Source organism: Amphiura filiformis, chromosome 13 (genome assembly GCF_039555335.1).
Source record: "Amphiura filiformis chromosome 13, Afil_fr2py, whole genome shotgun sequence".
In the NCBI taxonomy this organism is placed as follows: Eukaryota; Metazoa; Echinodermata; class Ophiuroidea; order Amphilepidida; family Amphiuridae; genus Amphiura; species Amphiura filiformis.
The window spans coordinates 29,294,245-29,317,696 of NC_092640.1; the positions used below are offsets into that span (position 1 = coordinate 29,294,245).

Genomic DNA, 23,452 nt, shown 5'->3' on the forward strand with positions numbered 1-23,452 from the left:
GTTCCAATTAGGGGTACTTTTCAAGAAATATCCGTGGAATTTTCGAGGACAAAATTGTTTGCGATTGTCCAAATTAGAGGTGTTTTGGAGCAAAATTGTCCTTGAAATGAAAAATAGGGTGTATTTCTAGGACTTTCGTCCGCGTTTTACCACTGCAGTTTTCGTTATTGTCCTCATTTCCCTGTGAAATAGGGGGAAATTCAAAAGCATCCTTGAAATGGTAAAAATAGGGGTATTTATTCTGGAAAAATGTCCTCGATTCCTCGTGATAAGGGGGTGAAATGAAAATGCGTCCTCAAAATGATAAAAATAGGGGAAGTATTTGGGGACAAATTTTACTTGATTTCGCGCAAAATAGGGGGTAAAATTGCTGCAAATGTCCTCGATTCCCCGTTAAATAGGGGTCATTTTCAAATCCTGGAACGGTCATACGTCCTACCTTTAAATACAAACTGAACCCACTGGGAATGACACATACAGTCAGTCTACTCTGAAGTACAAAGTACCGACGCGGATGTACGCATTGTGCCGACTTTGAAGGTACGCATACTTGCAGCAGAGACGCAGCACTACGCACAGTTTACACGCTGTATACGCGCGCGTTGTCACTTTGTACTTCAGAGAGGACAAACTGTAGGAGGTTTTTTCTGTCCAATGACGATAAGAAACATTGCTGATTATTATCTAAAGAAAACAATTTAAAACATTCTGCAGCCAAAATGGCAAATCTAAATCTGAATTTCCACCTCATGGTACCTAACAAAATAAATGTTATAATGGTATATGTGTATTCAAACTTGATCAACACAAACATTATGTCATATCTTGTATAGTTTGTAGTGGAATTTTAATGTTGCACAGGTAATACATACTGGCATTCTGTTGCAGTCATCCAGTTCCACAAAAGTTCCATAATCAGGGTCTTCCTCTACCATTGCTGGCCACCTGAAATCAATCAATCAATCAATCAATCAATGCTGAACGCTATCAATAAATAAATTAACAATCTAATGATAGTATCCTACTAAGAAATCGCAACAAGCCTAGCGTTTTTCTATGTTTATCGCATCTATATCTGTCACTTAATTGGAAAAGAAATTGCCAATATATCGATCAGATGTCGCTACCATTTCCAAGCGCTACATTGCTACCAGTTGACTAATGTACAAGGCAATAGTCAACAGACAGGACTGAATGCTGGTAGCAGTACAATTGCCAATGGCGTATGATCACTAGCAATTTTCTGCCATATGATGCCACTGCTTAGCTATATGGGTTTAATAACTAGAGCAATGGATAATTTGTAAAGTTATTGTAATTATAAATAATAGTATCTACTGAAAAGTATTAAAAAAAACATGAAAACAAACAAGCATGAGAGCAGTGATGCACTTAAAAACTTGAAAGGTTTCGGTACAAAACATGATATATGTGACACGATCTGGTCCATGGGGGCCAAAGGAGGCATTTTTGAAAATTGAGTTACTGTAATTATAACATTATGCATAAAATAGGCTGTCATTTACTGAAAACACTAAAGGTCTAGCATACATGGTTCTAAAGTTATGAAGTATTTTGATGTCTACTTTCTTATGTATTTTATTGTTGTTTTACTCCATATTTTCACCTTTATCTAAGTTTCAAATTTGCCACCTTTGGCCCCCCTGGACCAGATCGTGTCACATATATGAAATCTGTTCTCAAAGTCACAAATTGAGTGGAAAGTCGGCAAGTCACCAAGGAAGAAAATGAGATATAGTTCATTGTACATGTCAGAAAACAAAAGAAATCTTCATTGAAATATTGACTTTATGACCCACATGATTGGGTACCCATGGCAAGTTATTATAATTTTTTTAAATGCTAAATGATCCAGAGAATATGAATCTAGATATTACTCAAACTACAAATTTGCAACTTTCCACTCAGTTTGTGGGAACATGTTTCATATGCCATGTGCTGCTTTGTGTGGTTTTTATCAACATTGTTATTGATAAGTGAATATTTTAAGTTTTAGTGTACACATTTCTCGTCAATGGACAATGAAATGAGAACATTTTAATATGAAGTGTTACCCTTGAATAATGGATTTTGCTAGTGCTTAAAATTGAACTACTTACTCTGAAAATCTCACCAACTACATCTTTCAGCAATCAATCAAGAAACACCCTGATGGTTAAAATTACGTAACTATAAACAACAACTTGATATTCATTAAAAGCGAAACAGTTAATATAAAAGTAAAGGAAATTATATAACTTATATATAACATTACAATACTTAATTTCTAGAGTTGGGCGACTATCACTTTTTTCCTAGTCGACAGCAAATAGTCGCGACTACGACTATAGTCGCGACTATCTGTGGTTAAAATTGGACTGAAAAATCGGGTGAAAGATTGGTGGCAATTTAGTATTTATAATGCATGATTACAGGACCCGTGATCGCCGGCATCGCATCACAGTTTGCTACACAAACCAGCACTGTTGCGATACAAATTGCTACACTGTATCGCACGTTTGCGATGCAAATATTTGACTGTAAAATGCTGTAATATAGGCCTAACTTTTCTGTTCAATTAAATTCACTTGCCACTTTCCAGCAACAGCACAAGAAACTTCATATAATTTCTCAAACCTTCAATATTCCAATAGCGATCTTCGTTCGTTTCCATGTTTTGCTGTGCATGAAAATATGTAAACATGCCGGTACAGCAGTGCATATTTTCCATGGTATGCTCATGAACGTGTTGCATCGTGCATATACGATTAACTTTCACCTCCGACCTACGTCACCTGACCTCATCTAGACTACTGCATTTGTCACTACAGGGGTGGCATTGCAACATTACGACTGTTTGTCAGCTAATTTGTTTATTTTCCTGTTGCTTTCTAAATATTCTGTTACCACAATAAGCATAGCTTTTTGAAATTACGTGAAAAGTACTTCTAATCTAATAATATTTTCCTAAATTGTCCCTTTTGGAAAACACTTCTCGGAAGTTCTCGCTGTTTCTTTCCAAAGTTGAAATAATCTCATACCTTCAGTAGTTGGTACAAACACCCAACCTGGGTCTGTACATGCACGCTATGACGCTGCTACACCTGTTATCGCTGCATAAATTATATTCATAATGAGATGTTCGACAGTTCTTTTGAGTTTTTTAACGGCTTTTATCTTGTGGGAAAGTAGATCGACAACAAGTCAATAACACCAATTTAATGATGATTTATGGACATTATGATTACTTGTTGGTTAGTGTTACTATTGGTAAGACAATGACTAACATTTTTTCACATTTTTCGCAGTTTATATGTTAGTATTTGGTTGGTTTTGGTGCGAATAACTGGCACTTTTAAAGTAATTTTTTAACACAAAAATATACTTGCATTAGTTGACTTTTGGTTTTCAATAGTCGTAGTCGCGACTATCAGTAATAGTCGCGACTAACGACTATTGGCGACTTAGTCGCCCAACTCTATTAATTTCTCCATAATGCTGTTGTAAGTAAAGGTTGAGAACATAAATGGCAACTGTGTGTAACAATTAAAATAATAATAATAATCAACAAAATTTAAGTTGATGACATAAACAATCAAACAAATTTTACAAAGTAAACACACTAATACTCTGATGAATAATGCGTTTTTTTTAACTACCAAAGTTCTAAAATAATAACGAAAATAAGTCTTGAAAGCATTAAAAAACATAACAAACACTAAAATGTAAATAAGCTGTTTAGAGGCATGGTGGACACAATAGAATGGCACTGGATTTGGTGGGCAAAAGAATAAGTTTTTGAACACATCACTATATACTCACCAAGGATAGCCACCCATTTTAGCCCACACAATAGAGCCTTCAGTGAATTTGTTGAACACAAAGTCAAGAGATTGGTAATCTTGTTCAGGAGCTTCACAATTGTTATACAACGGATCTGTGGATCATGATGATAAAAATAACAGTGACCAGATGTCCAGTAAGTTTCAGAGTAGCCGGCGAATGAAAAATTGTTGAGTAGCCAGTGGGCAGATCCAATGAGTATTATTTTGTAAAATGGTTGCCCCAAATGTGTTTACACCCACATCAAAAATTTGATAAGGGGAGTGGTGTGATATAATAGGCAGGGACACAAAATATTGTTGGTTCAAAATCTTTGTTTGGTTAACAAATTGCAAATGCACCGGCAATAGCAGCTGTACAAAGCTTTACCATTAACTGCACTTTCATGTTGTGTGTCTCCATTTTCCAACTGAGTGAATCAAAAGGATCCATATAGCAACAGCTCTTAATTTCGTACACAGAAAGTTCAGACACTGTCTCCTGGATAAAAGAATGTGTCCAGAGTTACACATTTAGGAGGCACCAGGGCAAAGACATGGAACACCCAATTGCCTTTAGGTTATAAAGATTTTTTAAAAACCTGCTTAATTAGTTAATTCATGAACAACTAACCTGTATTCATTTCACATTTCCAGAAATCAGGAACTTTTGATGGGTCATTTATATCCGTAAGATAGCGCTACTTCATACACTGAACCCACACACGGGACACACCAGTCTCCTCTATATCTCACTGCTGTAAACGCTTCTTTTTCTTTGATGGCTCTTTAGTTTTCAAATTAGTTTATTCATGACAACTAACCTGTATTCAATTCGCATTTCCAGAAATCAGGAACTTTTGATGGGTCAGTTATATCTGTGAGGTAGCGCCATTTCATACATGGTCTATTCATGCACTGAACCCACACACCAGTCTCCTCTATATCTCGCTGCTGTAGACGCTTCTTTTTCTTTGATGGTTCTTTTGCTGTAGTTGTTGATTTGGTCTTTCCTAGACGCTTCTTCCTCTCTGTTGTGTAAAAATGTAAATTATACAAAACAAATTTCAGTACAGAAAAATATTTTGATGACCAATCAATAGCTTTACCTCACGCAGCTGAATGTCTACTGCAAAGCAGCACAAAGTAGCTTAGTTCATTTTAAACCTCACTCTATCAAAGGGGTGGTTCACCTTCCCCTGTAAATTTTCCTCAGATGTTAAACAGAAACAGATAACATAAGGCTTGAAGCGTTGATGTTAGATTATCCTTTGCGACACTGGACAAATATGGCTCCTACTATCCCACTTGCCATAAGTCAGTACTTTGAGATCAGTCTTATGCTCATGTAATGAATCGGCTGTGGGATAACCATCCCTAGATTACCCTACAGGGTGCACACCAGTAAATAGCTCCCATTGACTTTCTGTACAAACAGGGTCCAGGAAAACGTCATTTTCTTGACTCCAGAGCGACTCAGTTCTTCAAAACTTACTTTTTCTGCAAGTCGAAGGTCAGATGAAGTCATCTATTGTAGAAATTATATACTGAGTCCAGCATTTTTTTCTAGTAAAATGCCGACTAGATCACCCTATAGCCCATACAGCTTACGCCACCTCGCAAATAGCTTGGTGTTTCTGAAATGTAACACATTTTGAAAGTTTAGCCAAATTGTAATAAAAAGTCAGATCCTGCTCATTTTTCACAGACAATTTATTTCCCAGGCCTAAATGAGGATTAAATATGAATAAGGGCATAATAGTTGGATTTTAAGCCTTTTCTAATGGATTTAATTCAGTCATCTTGCACGTTTCCTCGTTTAAAACACTGATTTTTTCCTCACAGGGTGAAGGAGGCTTGTATTTACTGGTGTGCACTCTACAGGGTGCACACCAGTAAATAGCTCCCATTGACTTTCTGTACAAACAGGGTCCAGGAAAACGTCATTTTCTTGACTCCAGAGCGAGTCAGTTCTTCAAAACTTACTTTTTCTGCAAGTCGAAGGTCAGATGAAGTCATCTATTGTAGAAATTATATACGGAGTCCAGCATTTTTTTCCAGGAAAATGCCGACTAGATCACCCTATAGCCCATACAGCGTCGCCACCTCGCAAAATAGCTTGGTGTTTCTGAAATGTAACACATTTTGAAAGTTTAGCCAAATTGTAATAAAAAGTCAGATCCTGCTCATTTTTCACAGACAATTTATTTCCCAGGCCTAAATGAGGATTAAATATGAATAAGGGCATAATAGTTGGATTTTAAGCCTTTTCTAATGGATTTAATTCAGTCATCTTGCACGTTTCCTCGTTTAAAACACTGATTTTTTCCTCACAGGGTGAAGGAGGCTTGTATTTACTGGTGTGCACTCTTCAGTGGGGGTATTTTCCAAGCCCTATTTATTGTATTCACAATGTGGATCCTTGACTTAATTCTATTATTTTTCTATATTCTTAATTAGCTTCATCCTGCCATACCACAACTGTTTACTGCTCTGCGTGCTAGCCATAGGTTTCAACACAAAAAGTCCAGTTTTGAGAGCTATCTGAAGAACCATTGAACCAATACTAGGGTTGTTTGTACTCATTTAAAGCCATAATGTACGATCTTATAATATGAAATGGTTAATTTTTTTCAAACCTGATTTTTTTTACATATTTGTAATGTTTACACATGTCCCAACTTGTACCTAAATGGAATTGGCCAAATTTGTTGTCTTTGCAGGTCAACAGAGTAAAGTTTTACATATTGTCATAATTTAAAAATTATGATATGTCCTCCCATAGAACTGCGTGTTAAATGGCCAAAATAACCAGTGGGGTTTCTTTCACTTTACCTTGTTATTTCAACCTAAAATGGACAGCAACTCTTCTCGTCAGTTATTACTAATATTTTGCAACATTTTGAATAAAGAATAAGAAATTCAAAATTTGACGGAAATCGTACATTAAGACTTTAAATGCATCTTTCATGCCGATTCCAAATACGGTCATAAAAATTTACAATTCTAAAACTTGTCGTCTGCAGTCAACACCCGCGTGGAGAGAATTAAGAACAAGTTTTTGTCTGGCTGGACACAACTCAAGCATACCAGTGGGAGATGAAAAAGCAAGCTTACGGTTTGGTTGCTTGCCGTTGTCATTATTCCCACGTTTCTTTTTCACCATTTTGGGTTTGCGCTGCGACAGCTTTGGCGGTGTCTTGTTGCATTCAAAGTCGTCAGCATCATCAAACGTAGGGGTCTGAAGATCTCGAAATCTGCAAGTAAACCAAATTCATTATAAGTCCAAAAAATTAATTAGCAATATGCAAACTTGAGTTTGAAAGGCTACTATTTATCAACGGCCCAAATTGCAAATTTTCACACACAATTGTTCTGGTAAAGTCATTCTGGGTGCCGGTCGGCATGACAACTTGGAAATTTTGCCCCACTTGAAAATTTTGCCCGGTACGTCACCAATTTAGTTTTGGTAAGTAATAACATTTGTATTATTCTGTGGGTCAGGCCATATTTTTTATAAAATTTGGGTCACAGTAAAAGGTTTGGGAAGCTCTACTGTAGATTTGTGTGTGTTGATAATCAACATCCCTCTCATTATAGTAGAACTGGTGGGTGTATTGAATAAATAAATAATTAGTGTAAAATTTTATTGTCATATTGGTCCACATTCTGTGACACTTTGTGTAAGACTTATATGACTCGCAAATTAACTCGGAACAGGTGATGTCCTGGGTTGATGTTGACTTCAGCATTGACTCTCCCTTGGTGACAAAATTTCATTGGGCCCGCAGGATAGCAGGCCCATCATTAGCTAAACTCATGCTGCCTTCAATATCAACCACCGCAGTACGTGATGATTCACGAGTCTGAAGTCTTACAATTGAGTCACAACCATATACGTGTGGACCAGTGTACCATCTAAATCTTACAATTTGAATTAGGCCTGTGCAAATTAATGAGGGGCCTTAGATTATAAATCCAACAAGATTACCAAAATTGGGCACCTCTGTGTTTGAATTTCCTGATAATTGCTACAAAATCTATTCTCAAATATTTCAATATTGCTGTCTTACTCTGCCATCATCTCATCTCCATGTCCTTCATCTTGCTCCTCCTCTGCTGCATCTTCATCATCTTCTGGTTCCTCATCATTTTTGTCATCTTGGTCCTCATCTTCATTGTCTGATGTTTCCTCCTCTGCCTCATCATCACCATTCTCATCATCCTTGCCATCTTTATCCTGAAATGCAAGTATTGGGTAATAAATAATATGTATGCATCACAAACAAAAATCTAGCCACATTCACCAGAATGGCCTGTTTGGGACAGGAGAGAACATCACACTACAAAAGTGCAACACACAAGAAACGTCCTGATGTCCTCAAACTCTTTAAATTAAAAAATTTTTATAAAAATTTTTTACAATTCTGGTCTGGTGATTCATTTTCTGAATTCTGTTTCCCTTATAAACAATGGCCCACAGGAATCCAATGCCAGCATGATCCAATAGACAGACCCAATACCTTTGTTGCCAAACACTAAACTTAATATCATAAATGTTCAGAGTTATTTGCCATTCGATGAGCATAACAAGTATCAAGATTTGACTCTTTGCATATGAATTAGAGAACAAGGAATCAATGCTTTACATAATAGAGGGCCGCATATCAATTTTTAACAGCGATCAGATGAACGTAATAAGTAATCAAAAGAGGGTGGCATACAGGGTTAGCTAATGGTGCATCATGGCGTGGTCAACGATGATATCTGTTAAAAAATTGATATACTGCCCTCTATAAATAAAGCATTGATCCCTTGTTTTCCAATTGAAATATAATGCATGCATGCATAACATAATTGAATTTACCAAAAGCTAAATCTGGATTCGGCTGTATGCCAAATTCATAAAGGTATGTACATTGTGCTAGTAAGTAAGGACACAAATTTGTGTACCATTTATGATACCAAGTTTAGTGTACCAAGAGCTAGCAACCACATTGTGATTTTATCATTTACATAATTATGTAATTGATATCTCCACTGATTATTGTGGGAGTAATTACCTTGTGATCCCCATCATCCTGTTGACTTCTACTGCTTGATCCCTGGTCTACAGATACGAATTGGACAGAAAACATATTCAATTTAAATTCATACTAGTCTAATGTATACATACTTAGTACTCACTTTGCTTGACCTTGTCACACTCACATATTTTCTGTTTCAATCTGACAAATTATACAAAGAGTTTAGACTGGGTGTGTCCTGACTCCACTATATTTGTGGGTTTGGGATGAAATCAAAACTTGACCAGCAGTTGACCGCCGGTTTCGCCTCTGTTCCTATTGTTCTAAACAATGGCAACCGGACGGAACCGCCGGTCAAGTTCATCATAAGCGCATGTTACTCATGAAGGGCCTACTAGTATTAACAGTGTACACAAGATTGTTTTGCCACAGGCTCGGTCAATCTCAATTATAAGTGAAGTGCTGGTTTATGATTGGCACAAACATATTGCTGATTTATTATAGGCCTTCTATATGTGTGCTTACTGCTTAGGTGCTCCGTATGGCATGCATAAACCTTTGTTATGTTTATGCCAATCGTTTCATTTTGAGTTTGAATCTGAATTGCCAAAGATACACTATTTTAGTCCACCTTGACCTTGACCTAAGGCATCGGCACGGATGCTGATGCACTCTGCCTTGCCATCTGATCCATGGTGATTCCATGCCATACCACTTGGTCTTTGGCCAGCCTTCCTGCTGCTGCTACGGAGGAGATTTTGGTCCACATTGTGTGACAATACAATAAAATCTGGCCCAACGTCTTCAGGAAAGTTATTCCTCTTACATGTTTTCTATAATTTTTCACAGAAAGAACCTCTAATGAGCATCATAGGATATCATGCTGGTCATATCTTACCTTCATCTGCCCTTTGAACACGCTCCATGACTGCATCAAATATGTCTTCATAGCAGTGCTCTGATATAGGTACAGCTACTGCACCTGCTGGTTTAGCCTTTGCCTCATCAGAAGAATTCTGTTGAAACAAAAATATTTGTAGACTTATTAATGACATTTCTTTCTCACATCTTCAGTAAAACTAAAAGTGAAAATGAAGATAATTTAGACAAAATCAAAATAAATCCCTTTCACCTCACAACACATGTCTATGGAATATATCCAGTTTATACTGACTGTAAATAACACGCACATTAAGAAAAACAATCCAGGAATTATGTTAATGGCATAAAATATTCGGCATTTAACTTGTCACATCTCTAGACGATTTTGAAATGGCAGATTGTCAGTGTCAGTCAACATGGACCATTTTGACACCTCCTTTTCATATCTGTTTCTGACTAGTCAAACCCACCTACCATGTGAAAATGTGTCAAAAATATAAGCTCATTCCAGTGAAATTTTACAGAATTGGAGGGAAATTTTGACTTCCCCATGTAAGAAATAAAAAGAAATTATGAGAAATGTGTTGCTATCTTGGAGTGATAGTTGGTCCATACAATCATCCCAAGTTGGTGCCTATATGTTGTTTTTTGACCAATTTTTTAACAATTTTTGCACTTTTTACATGTATTAGTTCCACTTTTGCACCATATTTCTTTCACCATCTTACCTTCAATATTCACACACATTTGTACCATAAAGTTATTCTGGATTCACTGCTTAGCCAATTACATGAAGGCTCGACCGGAATTTTACCTTCAAACTTGGTCAAAATGTTTCTAATTTATGATTGTCTAACACCATTTGCATAATTAAGGAGCAAATTTGCATAAATACTAATAAATTATGCACACAATAAAATATCCCTCACAGAGATGTGTGGACTTTTTGTGTGATGAATTTACTGTTGCTCCTTATCTTTTACCACATATATCTCAACATATCTTCATTAACTGAACCCGGAAACTGAAAAACTAACCTGTGACATATCTTTATTGTCATTGGTGCTTGTGTCTTCTTTTATGCTATCATCCCTGATACTGGTGGCTTCTGTCCCAGGTCTGGGGCTTAGACAACTGTGCTCTTTAGAGACAGGCATTGCAACTCAAATTCAATATGATCTCATACGTGATATATCAGGTCTACAAGAGAACAAGGTACAGAAATGATTAAAATCACACAAATTATAAACAATACCACAAAAATTAAGGCAAGTCGGAGGGGAGCACTAGTGTTTGCATACAAATAAGTTGAAAGATAAGAGCAATGGTATGGTTATATAAAGGAGATCCCAAGTCTTGATATAAAGGGGTGTCATTACCAACCTTTTTTCATGTATTTTTTTTTTGGGGGGTCCAAAACATTTTTGATATTATTGACCTTAAGGTGGTACCACACCCCTTGAATCTCCAAAAACAACTACACCACACTGGTAACAAAAGTTATGTATATTATGAAATTCCAGTGTAGTAACTGGATTCCATGCAAGCGCGGATCCAGGGGGTGCTTTGGTGGCTGCAGCACCCCCATATGGAAAAGTTTTCCTATGAAAGTCTCTTTAAATATAAAATTATACTCGACTCCAGTGTGTGCACGCTTTGTGTACAGTTCTAAGCGTTCGAGGTCAATGCACAATGCATACATTACCACACAACACATTAAGCAGGGCTGTACGGAAGAGGGTATGATTTTTCCTACAGTACGACAGCATTTTGTAACCAATCAGATTCCTTTTTAGAGAGTAGAATCTGGCAAAGTATTTCTAGGAAATACCATTTGAACCAAGTCAATCGGACCGACTATTATCAAGTGAGGGCCGGCTGGCCCGTCTATAGCACGCTACTTTAACGACACAGGGACGGGGTGCATGTCAGCGTGTTTCGCCATAAATCGAGTGTGATATTGGGAATACCTTGCAGTGTTTAGTGCTCCTGTACGACGAGGTCTTTCATCAGATTTCCTTGAAAATCGGGGAAAGTAAAGTTTAATATATGGTCGAATCCAACCAAAAGTGTCCACATGCCAAAAATAAAAGTCCGAAATAAAAATGTCTCCACAATGTTTTCCTTTTGCCCATTGATTGATGACATATTGGCCTTATAGGAACCAAAAGTGCCATTACTAATCTTGAAAAATAAATCCAGGATGTGTGATAGTAAATGTGATATCAAAACCCAATGTTACCTACGAATACCACTAGGATGCTTTCACTATCGCAATACTAATCAACCTAAAACAAATGGAATATTTCCATTAACGCTTTTTTTCGTGTAATGTAGACCACAGGGTGTCAGGAAAATGCTAGCTCAACCAGAAAATATTTGTTTTTATTTTTATAACGCGATCAATATGATCTTAGTCAATTTATGCTAGTTTATTTTTGAAAATGAAGTTTAGGTCAGTTTCTGTATTTTATTTATCAAATGAGTATGAATCAATTTCCACATTGTATAAGAACGAGTAGGATATATGTTTTCAAGACTATTAGGAATTATAAGCATACACCTAACGCTTTATACAATGAAAAGGTGAACAAACCCGGGTATTCGTAGGTAACATGAGCGATTTAACAATATCTATATTGAGTTTAGAGGTTTAAAGTTTGCTATTATGGTAATGAATTAATAAAATGGTAGTTTTAGATCTCTTTCAGATGGTACGTCCAAATGAATAAATGCTATTACCTTAGATCAAAATGTTTTGATGCTTTTAGCAAGATTTTGACCACTTCATTTTGATATACAAGTAGTTAATCAGCAATTTTACATAATAAATAATTGTTGAATGAATCCGTATATGGGTAATAATAGTGTCCTGGGGTACCGCTTAAAGTTTTTACAATCAATTTCCATTGGTAGCTTACACTTCATTACACATGTCATGTATTATGCTGTATTCGTAAGTAACATTTCAGTATTTGTAGGTAAGAATTAGACTTTTGGTGGATATCCCAATCAAAACTTCATTTTATAAAGCACTTTGAATGTATCATTTTCTTTATGTGCGTTTATTGATACTTTAGACCCTATCATGTATTAATAATGTCGGTTCACAGCGGTTGAAAGAGTATTGAAGTAAGAAACAAAGGCACTAAAGTGACTTTAATTTGCTTAATTGCACACAACTCGCTTAAAACCGTTATTGCAGACTTGTGAAGTCCATCTTGGAGTCAGTTACGTCTTGTGGCCTTTCGTTTGAGGGCAACTACAATTAGCTTTATACCAGGGTCCATCATTATGTTGTCTAGATCATGAGACAATGAGAACAGTCGTTTTTTCCATGGTATTCGTAGGTAACCTTAGCGAAAACGTCAAAAGTTACCTTCGAATAAATCAATTTGGACACAAATTACTCAGACACCAGAAGGTCGGTAAACATTTAAAATGAAGCACACATGACAGTTGACAAATCCAAGTATTTATCCCTTCTAATCTTCTTTGAATCTGATTTTTCTTTCAAATGAGCAGACCGTCGTCTATTTCAGTACATATTTTTCAACAATTAAGCCGTATTCAGTTTTGCATGGTGGGCATGTATGTGAATTCGCAACTTTCATTGACATATGATTTGATAGCAAACATACAGGCCTTCGTTATGTACCAATATGGGCATTGGCATGAATGGCGGTGTTTCACAATACTGTCATGATGTCAAATTGTATTCGTAGGTAGCATTCGGTTACCGAAATTTACCTACGAATACTTGCTTTTATTGTTGACATCTCAGAAATATTTAAACGCAGGCTATTGAAACTTGGTAGAAATAAAGAGTGTATTACCCTGCACCTATTGCTTAACTATTGTTTACTATTCTCTCACTTTGTGGAAATGACACAGCTTTTAACATGTATTCGGAGGTAATGCATATTTTTTACTAAACCTACCTTTGTGCCATTTAGAATTTCTGGCAGCTAAACACAATAATAAAGATGCCCGAATGCAATGCATTTCAGTATTGAACATATCAAAGCTTGTATCAATTATGCATTTATTAGTGATTTCCATTTTTAAAGATATATCTAGTGCTATGAAAAATTGTATTCGTAGGTAATGTAAAAAATACCACTCAAAAAATGATCACAAAAATTCATAATTATGTACAAATATGTGAAAAATTGAACAGGCAATCTTTGAATACACGCCTTTCAGGAAATCAATTTAGATTCAATCCAATGACTTCTTTTCATAACTGATTTAGACGTTTTTAAAAATACTTTAAGAAATATTTTGAAAAAATAGGTAAAAATAGCATGTTTTGGGGTCTCTGTGTCTCACGTTTTTTCACAGAAGGGGTCTTATTATATATGGCGCAAGCGTATGATCAAGGCTTAATAAACACAATACAAAAATGAATGCCAATTGATTAATACTTTTAAGTTATGGCCCTGAACATGCCGTGTACACTTTTCGTTGGATTCGACCATATACATAGACAATTGGGGGAGTGAGCCAAAAAATAAAAGGCTTTCCCTTTATAATAATTGAAGTCGAAAGTAAAAAAAGTTTCTCCCATTGCTTAAGGGATCTATAATGAGCGTTTATGTTGTTTCGACAGTATTTTTTGTGGGACATGAGAGCACCTCAGACCTATCGAATTGCATTCTGAATAATGAAGCATGTCTTTCTGATATCAAATAATTTTCATTTTTTAAAATCACAATATAATACAAATTTTATGACAAATTATAAAAATTTATTTTTCAAATTTTTGATATATAACAGTCCTCGAAGTAAATTATATAAATCTAATGATATATTCTTAAATTCAACAACTCTTCCTATACCTTTGTACAGGAGCCAACCGTTGTTAAACCGTGATGAACCCACACTTTTACTGAAGCGTGATACGCTAACGCGAAGCGAGACTACGCGTTACGCGAGAGCGTGTAAAATTCGTCATGCCTGGAACCTTTGTGCATATGCCAGCTTACAAGTTGAATTCAGTATTTTTCAGGTAGCGGCTAAAGATTGCCGTTTTATTCTGTAGTTTTATTGCTGATATCAAAAGAGAAATCATCGAAGTTTTTGTAAGGCTGAGTGGCAATGATTAACTGACATTCCTCGTAAAATAATCGTGAATTATACGATATTTAGCTTCTTTTTCGTTGTTGAAAGGATTCAATCATGTTTCACCGTTGTTCATCACCGTTTAACAACGATGCGCCGCGTCGGTGAAACATGATTGAATCCCTAAGTGTATGTAGCTGGGAGGAAAAGCCGACGATCAATTGAAAATTTTGACCTTTCATATTGAAGATATGGATTTTTTTCCCAAAAAGACCTTATTTTTTTGGTGTTTTGGAAAAAAATCCATATATTCTATACTTAAAGGTCAAAATTTTCAATTGATCGTCGGCTTTTCATCCCACCTACATACACTTTAAGTATAAATCATCAGATTTATAAAGTTTACTTGAAAGTACTGGTAAATATCAAAAATATCAATTTTTAATGATTTGCCATAAAATGTGTATTAAATTGCGAATTTCAAAAAATCAAAATTATTTGATATCAGAAGCACATTCTTCGTATTCAGAATGCAATTCGATATGTCCGATGTGCTCTAATGTCCCAAAATAAATACTGTCCAAACGTTCATACCCCAGCCCTTAACTGTGGGACCCCTTTTATTTGAGCAAAAGAGACTACTTTTCTATATGAATTCGCAAAAACAAAAAAAAGAGAGAGAGAGAGAAAAGGAAGAAAGAGAAAAAGAAAGGAAAAAGTATGCACCAAATCGTGGGGGCCCTCCTCCCACAAAAAAAGGAAATGAGAGAAGAGAACAGAAAGGTCAAAAAAGGAGAAAAGAGAAGAGAAAAGGAGTAAACTGGAGGCGAGATGGCCGAGCGGTTAAGGCATTGCGCTGCCGGCCGGGAGATACGATCGACGACGAGGGTTCGAGCCTTGGGCTTGCCTTAGGTGAAAATTCTCTTCCTCCCAAAAAGTTCCTATATGAGTCGGGAATCCTTCAATTAAGTTCAGTAATTTAATATCAGAATTTAATTGAAGAATTTCTTCTCACCCCCATACACTGCCTAGCATGTGCAGATATAGGTAGTTATGTGCGATGTAAATATAAGTCACGTAAAGCCGTTGGTCCCGTGTACAGGAGGATTCATCCCTGTGCACGTTAAAGTGTCAGAGCTATTCGAAAAGAGCAGGGGGATCATCCCCGGTTCTGATATCTGCACTCAACCCTCTAGGTTCAAGAGGACAAGATGGGCGCGATACAACTGTACATAGGTTGTCTACCCATAAAATCCTGTAGAATGTAGAAAAAGTAGGAGAGAAAAAGTTAAATTGTAAGTAATTGAGTAGGTCCATGCCTAAAAAAACGCACTCGGGTTGATCTGAAGTAGGCCCTATAATATAGGCCTGTAATTATTTTAGGCATTGCTTGACTTGCGGGTCCTTGTACCAAAAGCATGTAAAAATTACTGCAGGTCCGCCGATATGAAGGACCTCTCACATTTTGTCACTTAAGTTACTAGCGACAATAATAGGGAAAACTTGTCCACTTAAAGGCTTCATAGACGGGTCCGTCAGTCACAAATTTTCTGCTTTTTCAAACTAAAATTTTACACACTAATAGTGCCAAAATGGTCCACCAAATCGCTTTAATTAGGTCTTCATTTTGCACAGTTTTCAAACTTTTCAGACACCCCCTCGCATAGTTGATAACAAGTGCTCATTTTTGCTGTTTTCAACATTTGCCAATTTATGTTTAAAACAATTTATAGGCCTATAACAATAGGAAAACAAAAGGCTTCATGGCCTGTCATTTCATAAATTTTCGGCTTTTTCAAACTAAAGTTGTACACACTAATAGTGCCAAAATGGTCCACCAAATTGCTTCAATCAAGGTCTTCATTTTGCAAAATTTCCAACTTGTGAGGGGAACATCCCCCCTCAGACACCCCCTTGCGTAGCTGATAAACAAGTGGTCATTTTCGCTCCTGTTTTCAACATTTGCCAATTTATGTTTTTAACAAAAAATTATTTATAGGCCTACAACAATAGGGAAACAAAAGGCTTCATGACCCGTCATTTCATAAATTTGTGGCTTTTGCAAACCAAAGTTGTAGGCCTACACACGAGTGCCAAAATGGTCCACCAAATTGCTTTTCAAGGTCTTCATTAAGTTCATTTTGCAAAATTTCCAACTTGTGAGATGATTTTTCAAACTAAAATTTTACACACTAATGGTGACAAAATGGTCCACCAAATCGCTTCAATTAGGTCTTCATTTTGCAAAAGTTTCTTACTTCTGTCAATCTTTGACAAGATGTAACTTTGCTATGGAAAGTGCTATGAGTATGACAAACAGGTTTTCAGTTTTGGCTTTCTTGGGCAAGGGCTTTAATTTGATATATAAAATGATATATTTTCATACCTATTATAATCATCTACAAACATGATTTTCTTTTTCATCTGAATCATTTGCAACATTAATATTGGCACAATTACTTGCCCGGCCCTGGTCCTACAAACTTATGCATCTTCGTACCATCAGGCATCACAATTTTCAAAACCGGACATTGTTCAAATTAGCACCAAAAAAACTTCATTTCTGAGTGGACTTTTAATATCAAAATCCAAAGACAATTTCTAGTTCACAAGATTTCATCCATGCATCCCTCAGCTCACATGCATGCATGTGCAGCGCCAATAGAGGCCATCAGCTTTTCGCCATCTATTCTTGTGGGTACAAATGATCTGCATGTGTTCATGCGTCGGACACCACGCGCAGGGTACGTATGAGGGCTTGAGGCATGAGGGTGCAGCTTGCCACGCAGCTGTTATCGCCCCTTGATTTTGCTGCTCAAGCATGGAGAGCGAACGACCATCACAGCGTGTACCTACAAGATGGCGGCATATGACGTCACGATGATGGCCTCTAATATACGGCTTGAGCCTTGAAGTTGAAATGTGGAGGGGGGGACAATCAACCTGAAGTGGCTGTAAAAGTCTGTAGCCTGTAAACATGGACATGGACGGTAAAGAACAAAAATTGCCGAAAGGTGGAGGGAAAAAAATAATGTATGTACTACTACTCCTAGCTTCTAACTAAACATGTCTAAAAATCAGCTCGGAATCACCAAAACTGCAAAAGACCCAAATTTCAACGTCTTTATCAACATTTTGGTTTTGGCTTTTGCACTTTGCAGTGCAGAGCAGTGCCAATCACAATGTCAATCACAATGTCAATGACAATGACTGACAGAAAAATTGAACATGTGAATGTTTCACTTTCATCATGTAAAAAGATAATATAAAACCAGTGTCCGAAACAAGGCAAATATAGATTAGAGGTTGTCCCGAGGTTGAGGATTTAACTAAAAAGGCTAGCATAACAATACAAACTATCGGTCCACTTTTCCTATTCCACTCCGTATTAAACCAGATGACCTCTACAAACCCCTACATGCTACGCTATAGGACCAGCAACAGCCGTCGGCAGTTTAGTGTTAAAATCGGGAAAATTGTAATAGTCACTATTTATGCAGCGGTCTATATGGATTTCATATATATTTGTACACTTTGTGTATTTTTTTCGTGAATTTTGATGGCTGTTATACACACCGACCGATTTTTTTTGTACTAAAAATACTACAAAATCACCCATACCACAAAACACGCGACCTTGCATAGGACTGAGCTAGTCTCGCAGTGCACCAGCAGCTCTCTACAGAAAAACTGCCCTGGAAAAGGATTGCAGCGTCGCAGCAAATATGCTAAGGTGTCTGAACCTAGTTAACGGTTTATTTTAACTAAATTTACCCTTTTTTACTTCAACAAGTAAACTATAAGCTCCGCCCATCAGTTTCAATTTGATAATGGTAAGATATTTCAGTAAGTTTTCAGGTCAAAATTTCTCTGCTTGTCAGGTCACGTAAACTCAAGGTTATTGAACGCTGTTCTCCACATACATGTAGGATATTTTGGTTGATTCCAGTTTTCAGCGGGTATGATTTTATAAAATTTTTACTACGTGGCATGATTAGGCCTATATATGCTGCTTTTTTGTTTATTTTAATAAATAATGATTACTCTTACTTATATTTGTCTTTGGATGAACTACAGAAAACATATCAGTTACTACACTTTACGTTTCAGCGCATAAAACTATTATTGTTCCACTCTTTGTAATACCAACCACCTACTCGTGTGAATAATGCTACAGTCTGAACGGATATGGTAAATGGTAGCAAGGTCGTCCTTCGGTTAAGTTGCTGTTGAACCTGGTATATCATGGAAGGTCGTGGTTAACCCAAATTAATAGATGTTTGTGGGACAAAGGTCGCGCCTATGGATGCGCCACACATGACACAGTAGAAAGATTGAATTGAATTCTGCTTGTCCTCAAAACATTTTGGTTGTCCCCAAAATGTGTCATATTTTTGAGTGCAAATAGAGTGGTTGTCCAATGTCCAGTGGATAAGTACATAGCTCACATGCTCAATATGGTTTTCCCATTTATTTTTGGACAACATGGACAAGAGGACAAGAGGATAACTTTTTAGTCAAGTGCTTATTTCGAACACTACTGTATAAAACTCAAATCAATTTAATTTTTGTATGTATTCATGTTTTGAATATCCTAAATATAGGCATGATAGGCCTATTTACACAAGTCAAATGATCCCAGTGCTTTCTTGGCACTCCACTCAAAATTTAAGCTTTTAAATACTGTGTACAGATGACCGCACTGCATGCAACGAATCCGATGTCAACACACAAACATTACACATGCATGACATGTGTACAGCAGCAGACGACATTTACAAACTCTGATCTGTTTTGAGAAAACAACATGAAGAATGATTAATAAATATTACGCCAGTATTAACATCACAACTGAGAAATATTTACCAATATAAACTCTGCACAAAAAGTAAGAAAATCAGTGGAAAAAGCACGAATTTTACGCACTAAATTTTGGGTAACTTCGAAAAGCTTGCGCCATATTTTGTTTTTCCCACAATTCCTCAGCGCAGATGCGCGAAAATTTTCACAAAAAATTAATCTGCGCATTGAGCAAATCTTGAGCGTCGGTGTACATCGTGCCCCCTGAAAATCGTCAAAATACTTTTAAACAAGCTCGTATTTTTTCAGGTGGTGTTTAACATATGCTAACTTAGATAATATACATCACGTGAAGTTAGAAAATTACCCTGTCGGATGATGATTTACGGCAAAATGTAGCGTTAAAAGTGTGGCTTGCGTAGCCCCTTTCTGTGTACAGTTTTGCGAGCAGTGCATATCGCGAATGCAAATGAGTTGACCTTGAGGTCATATCTGCCGATGTAAACAAACACGTGTGGACAACGTTGTTGATCAGCTGATTTTCATGTTTTTATTCAGATTCTTGAATGCTAGGAAACGCAGCGATGTCGGTTGAAATTGAGAATAATCCTGAGATAGTGAGTAAAGAGGAGACGTTTGTAAAATGCACTAGCAAGAAAAAAACACATAAAAATGATGATGATGTTTCTGCATTTGGAAATGCTGGCAGTGTCAGTGATACTGAACTTGTTACCAACCTGAGCAAAGCTGAAACATGTGAAAAGGGTACCAAACGTAGCAGAGATGATAGTGTCAAACCGAGTCCAAACAAGTCTGTGGGTTTTTTGTCGGACACAAATGCCAACAGCAGAATGGATATAGTGACAAATTCTGCAAGAAGTATGGTGCAAAAGGCGGCTTCCAACGAGGCACGAAAACAAAGTAATAAAAAGCGCCACCACAGTGTAAGCCAAGTGCATTATGGACACGGAAACTACAAACCTGCAGGGTTTACGAAAAGGAGGAGGAAAACAGTGGACAGAACTCCTGAAGTAAAGTTTCTAATGGGTGGAACAATTACAGATCCTCTCAACTTAAATAGTCTTGCAGATGCAGAAATCTCCAAATTGTACAATGCAGTTACTCCAATGTCATCACCATTGCCGCACCTCAACAAAGATCCTGATCCAGTCATTGTACCTGCTGATATAACTGGTATGAAAGCAATTTCCAGTGGAGATTCAATTGTAGGAAAGGATCCAAAACCCTGACCACCACCTACACCAACAGAATTTTGTTAAACACTTGGTGGCGGACCCTGGCACAGAACCAGCATTTAACAATTATATTCTGTTGGTGTACACAATCAAAATCCGGCACAATTAATGTTTCTACAGTAGGCCTACTGTCAGGTGCCGGTGGTTGAGTTTTGAAGGGCTGCCTGCCTGGGAGATTCCATACCCAAATTGGATTATTACACACTTTATTTTTCCTGAAAAAAATTATTCAACCAGAATTAGCTTTGTGAAGATCGATGGAAACAGGCTACATGTAGAGGCATCTGTTCAGTTTCGGTAAATCTTGGAAAATGAAAAGGATAAATGACCCAAACTGAATAGCGCCCTCTTATTAAATTTTATCTGCCATTCTTCAAAAAAGCTTAGGTCTTTTTTTTTAGTTTGCTGGCTTCATAGAGAATTTTTGTTTGCAATGATATTGAATGTCTTTGGTTTTCACTTTGAAGTGTACATTGTACTTTTTGGTCATACACATGTACAATAAAAGTTAATTCTCTATTGATTCAGAATTGGTGATTTTTGTTTACACTTTGCAGAGTAAAAATTTTTGTAACGAATTATGACAGATTGTGGAATATCAATAATATACCGTACGGTAACTCAAGTTGCCTTTAGATGTCAATATGCAGAATTTGTTACATTTTGTTTCCATTTTGATTTCACAGATCCACTGAAATTGAACACCGGAGATGATGAAGGCGACACTAATTTGACACGGACTCTGAACAGATCTGTAAAAAAGAAGAGGAAAGGCAGCAAGAAGGAAGATGGAGGCGAAGTGATAAGTCCAACTTCAGAAATTCCAGAACCAGGGTTCAAGTCAAATCCACCAAGTCTACCTGGCATTGAACCAGCACATTTGCTAAGTTTAAAACTGAGCAGTTATAATCCTAAAGTGATTGATAAGATCGTCTCCCCTGTGCTTCCTGACCCTGTTAGTTCGAAATTCCGAAAACGCAAGCTGAAGCAAGAACCAAGCTCCAAGATATCAAGAGCGCTCTTGATAGAGAGTGATGAAGAAGAAACTGTGCCATCAAACTCATTGGACAGTGCTAGGAAACTCAACAGGACTGCTTCACCAGAAAAAAGGAAGTATAAGCGCCAGCATAGCAAAGAGTCACAAAAAGTGCCTAATTTTAATGAACAAAACAAGAAATTCCAGTATGGTAATTACAACAGGTAATGTATCAATTTACAATGTGTGCAAACTGTGCATGATCTGGTCTATGGGGGCCAAAAGAGGCATTTTTGAATATTGAGTTACTATAATTATTACCTTGTACATAAATTTTGGGCTTTAATTTGTGAAAACACCAAAAGTTTAGCATACTTGGTTAGAAGTTTTGTGATGTCTATTTTCTTATGTATTTTCTTGTTTTTTAATTAATCCATATTTTTGCCTTTATCCCAATTTCAAGTTTGCCACCTTTGGCCCCATGGACCAGATCGTTTCATGTATAGTAATTTATAGTATCAAAATCCAATGTATTGTACAAGTGATTTACTGTGATTATATTACCGGTAACTGTTCTTTTAAAAAAGAATTAATGTTTTTTTCTTTCCTCCTAATCTGAGACTGTTCAGCAGGTAACAGGTACCTGTATTTTATTTTTTACATTGAATGAAGCGCATGTTAGAAAAATGCACTTTGTGACATTGTGTTTGGCCATTACGCTTTGAGACTCCAGAACATTACTTTTAAGGAACAAGCCAAAAGACCAATGATGATAAAGTCCTATTTATAGTATTATGAACAAAACTAGTTTTGTTAGAGATGGAGGGGGTTAAAAATATCGATTATTTCTACTATGCTCTTACACATTGATGTTAGTTTGTTTGACCCACTTTGTTACAGCCGAGAGTTAGGGGTCAACTAAGAAACAAAACTAGTTGCATTTAAAGTAGGCCTGGCATTTTTGGGTAATTTTGTGCCCGGTACTTGGCACATTTTTCGAGGCGGGTAACTGGTACCGAAATTGCAAAAAAAAAAATTAAAAATCAAATTTTTCTTGTTTTTAAGTTATTTATTTTTTCGGTTTTGTAGCACTGTCTCTACAAATCCTAAATGCTAGGATCATTCATGGTTGACCTAAAAAAAAAAATTGCATAATGTTTTGTGTTTTTAATATGAAAATTGATACTTTGTTTTCATGTCATACTCTATTAATATCAAAATGCATTGAATTTGAATTTCGGGCACCCGGGCAGGAGCCCGGGTATTTCCTGCCCAGGTAATGTAATCTCGGGCGGGTACCCGCTAGCCCGCCCGAAAATGCCAGCCTTAATTTAAAGGACTTCATTTATTTAGGTCATCCGGGTTGACCAGAGGTTAAATTATAAACAAACACTGATTCATGTAACTAGGTTGCATTGATCAGCAATCTGTGTTCTCATTTTTAAAGGCGTATCACGGTCATCTGAGGTACCGGTAAGTAAAGTTTTTTGTAGAAAATTTTAATGCAGATTCGACTTAGATCACACAAGGTAAGATTTCACAAAAGCAGGTGATAAATATTATATTGGTTCAAAATAGAAGCATCTTTTCTGAAAATCTTTTGAAACAGTATTTGTTGAGGAAGCT

General features: G+C 36.7%; 2 protein-coding genes across 5 annotated transcripts in view; one reads left to right on the forward strand and one right to left on the reverse strand.

Moving 5' to 3' along the window:
• Positions 1–870: 870 nt before the first annotated feature.
• LOC140168211 (uncharacterized) lies at positions 871–20,052 on the reverse strand. 4 transcript variants are annotated; one of them, XM_072191551.1, is made up of 10 exons: positions 19,962–20,052; positions 10,768–10,930; positions 9,747–9,864; positions 8,885–8,931; positions 7,895–8,061; positions 6,939–7,078; positions 4,646–4,852; positions 3,823–3,937; positions 2,121–2,169; positions 871–945 (listed from the first exon to the last, which is right to left on the reverse strand). In XM_072191551.1, the coding sequence occupies exons 2-9, from the start codon at positions 10,885–10,887 to the stop codon at positions 2,154–2,156; spliced, it is 930 nt and encodes a 309-aa protein (XP_072047652.1). In that variant the 5' UTR covers positions 10,888–10,930; positions 19,962–20,052; the 3' UTR covers positions 871–945; positions 2,121–2,153. The 4 variants fall into 4 exon arrangements, with proteins under 4 accessions (XP_072047652.1, XP_072047649.1, XP_072047650.1 ...); XM_072191548.1 differs by having other exon boundaries at positions 6,912–7,078; XM_072191549.1 differs by lacking the exon at positions 19,962–20,052 and adding an exon at positions 19,661–19,746 and having other exon boundaries at positions 6,912–7,078.
• The window catches only part of LOC140168207 (7SK snRNA methylphosphate capping enzyme-like), a 113,220-nt gene continuing 109,597 nt past the window's right edge, over positions 19,830–23,452 (forward strand). The window contains exons 1-2 of the mRNA XM_072191544.1: positions 19,830–20,788; positions 21,537–22,050. Of these exons, the coding sequence (XP_072047645.1) occupies positions 20,161–20,788; positions 21,537–22,050 (1,142 nt within the window). The 5' untranslated portion in view covers positions 19,830–20,160. The remainder of the gene's footprint in view (positions 20,789–21,536; positions 22,051–23,452) is intronic.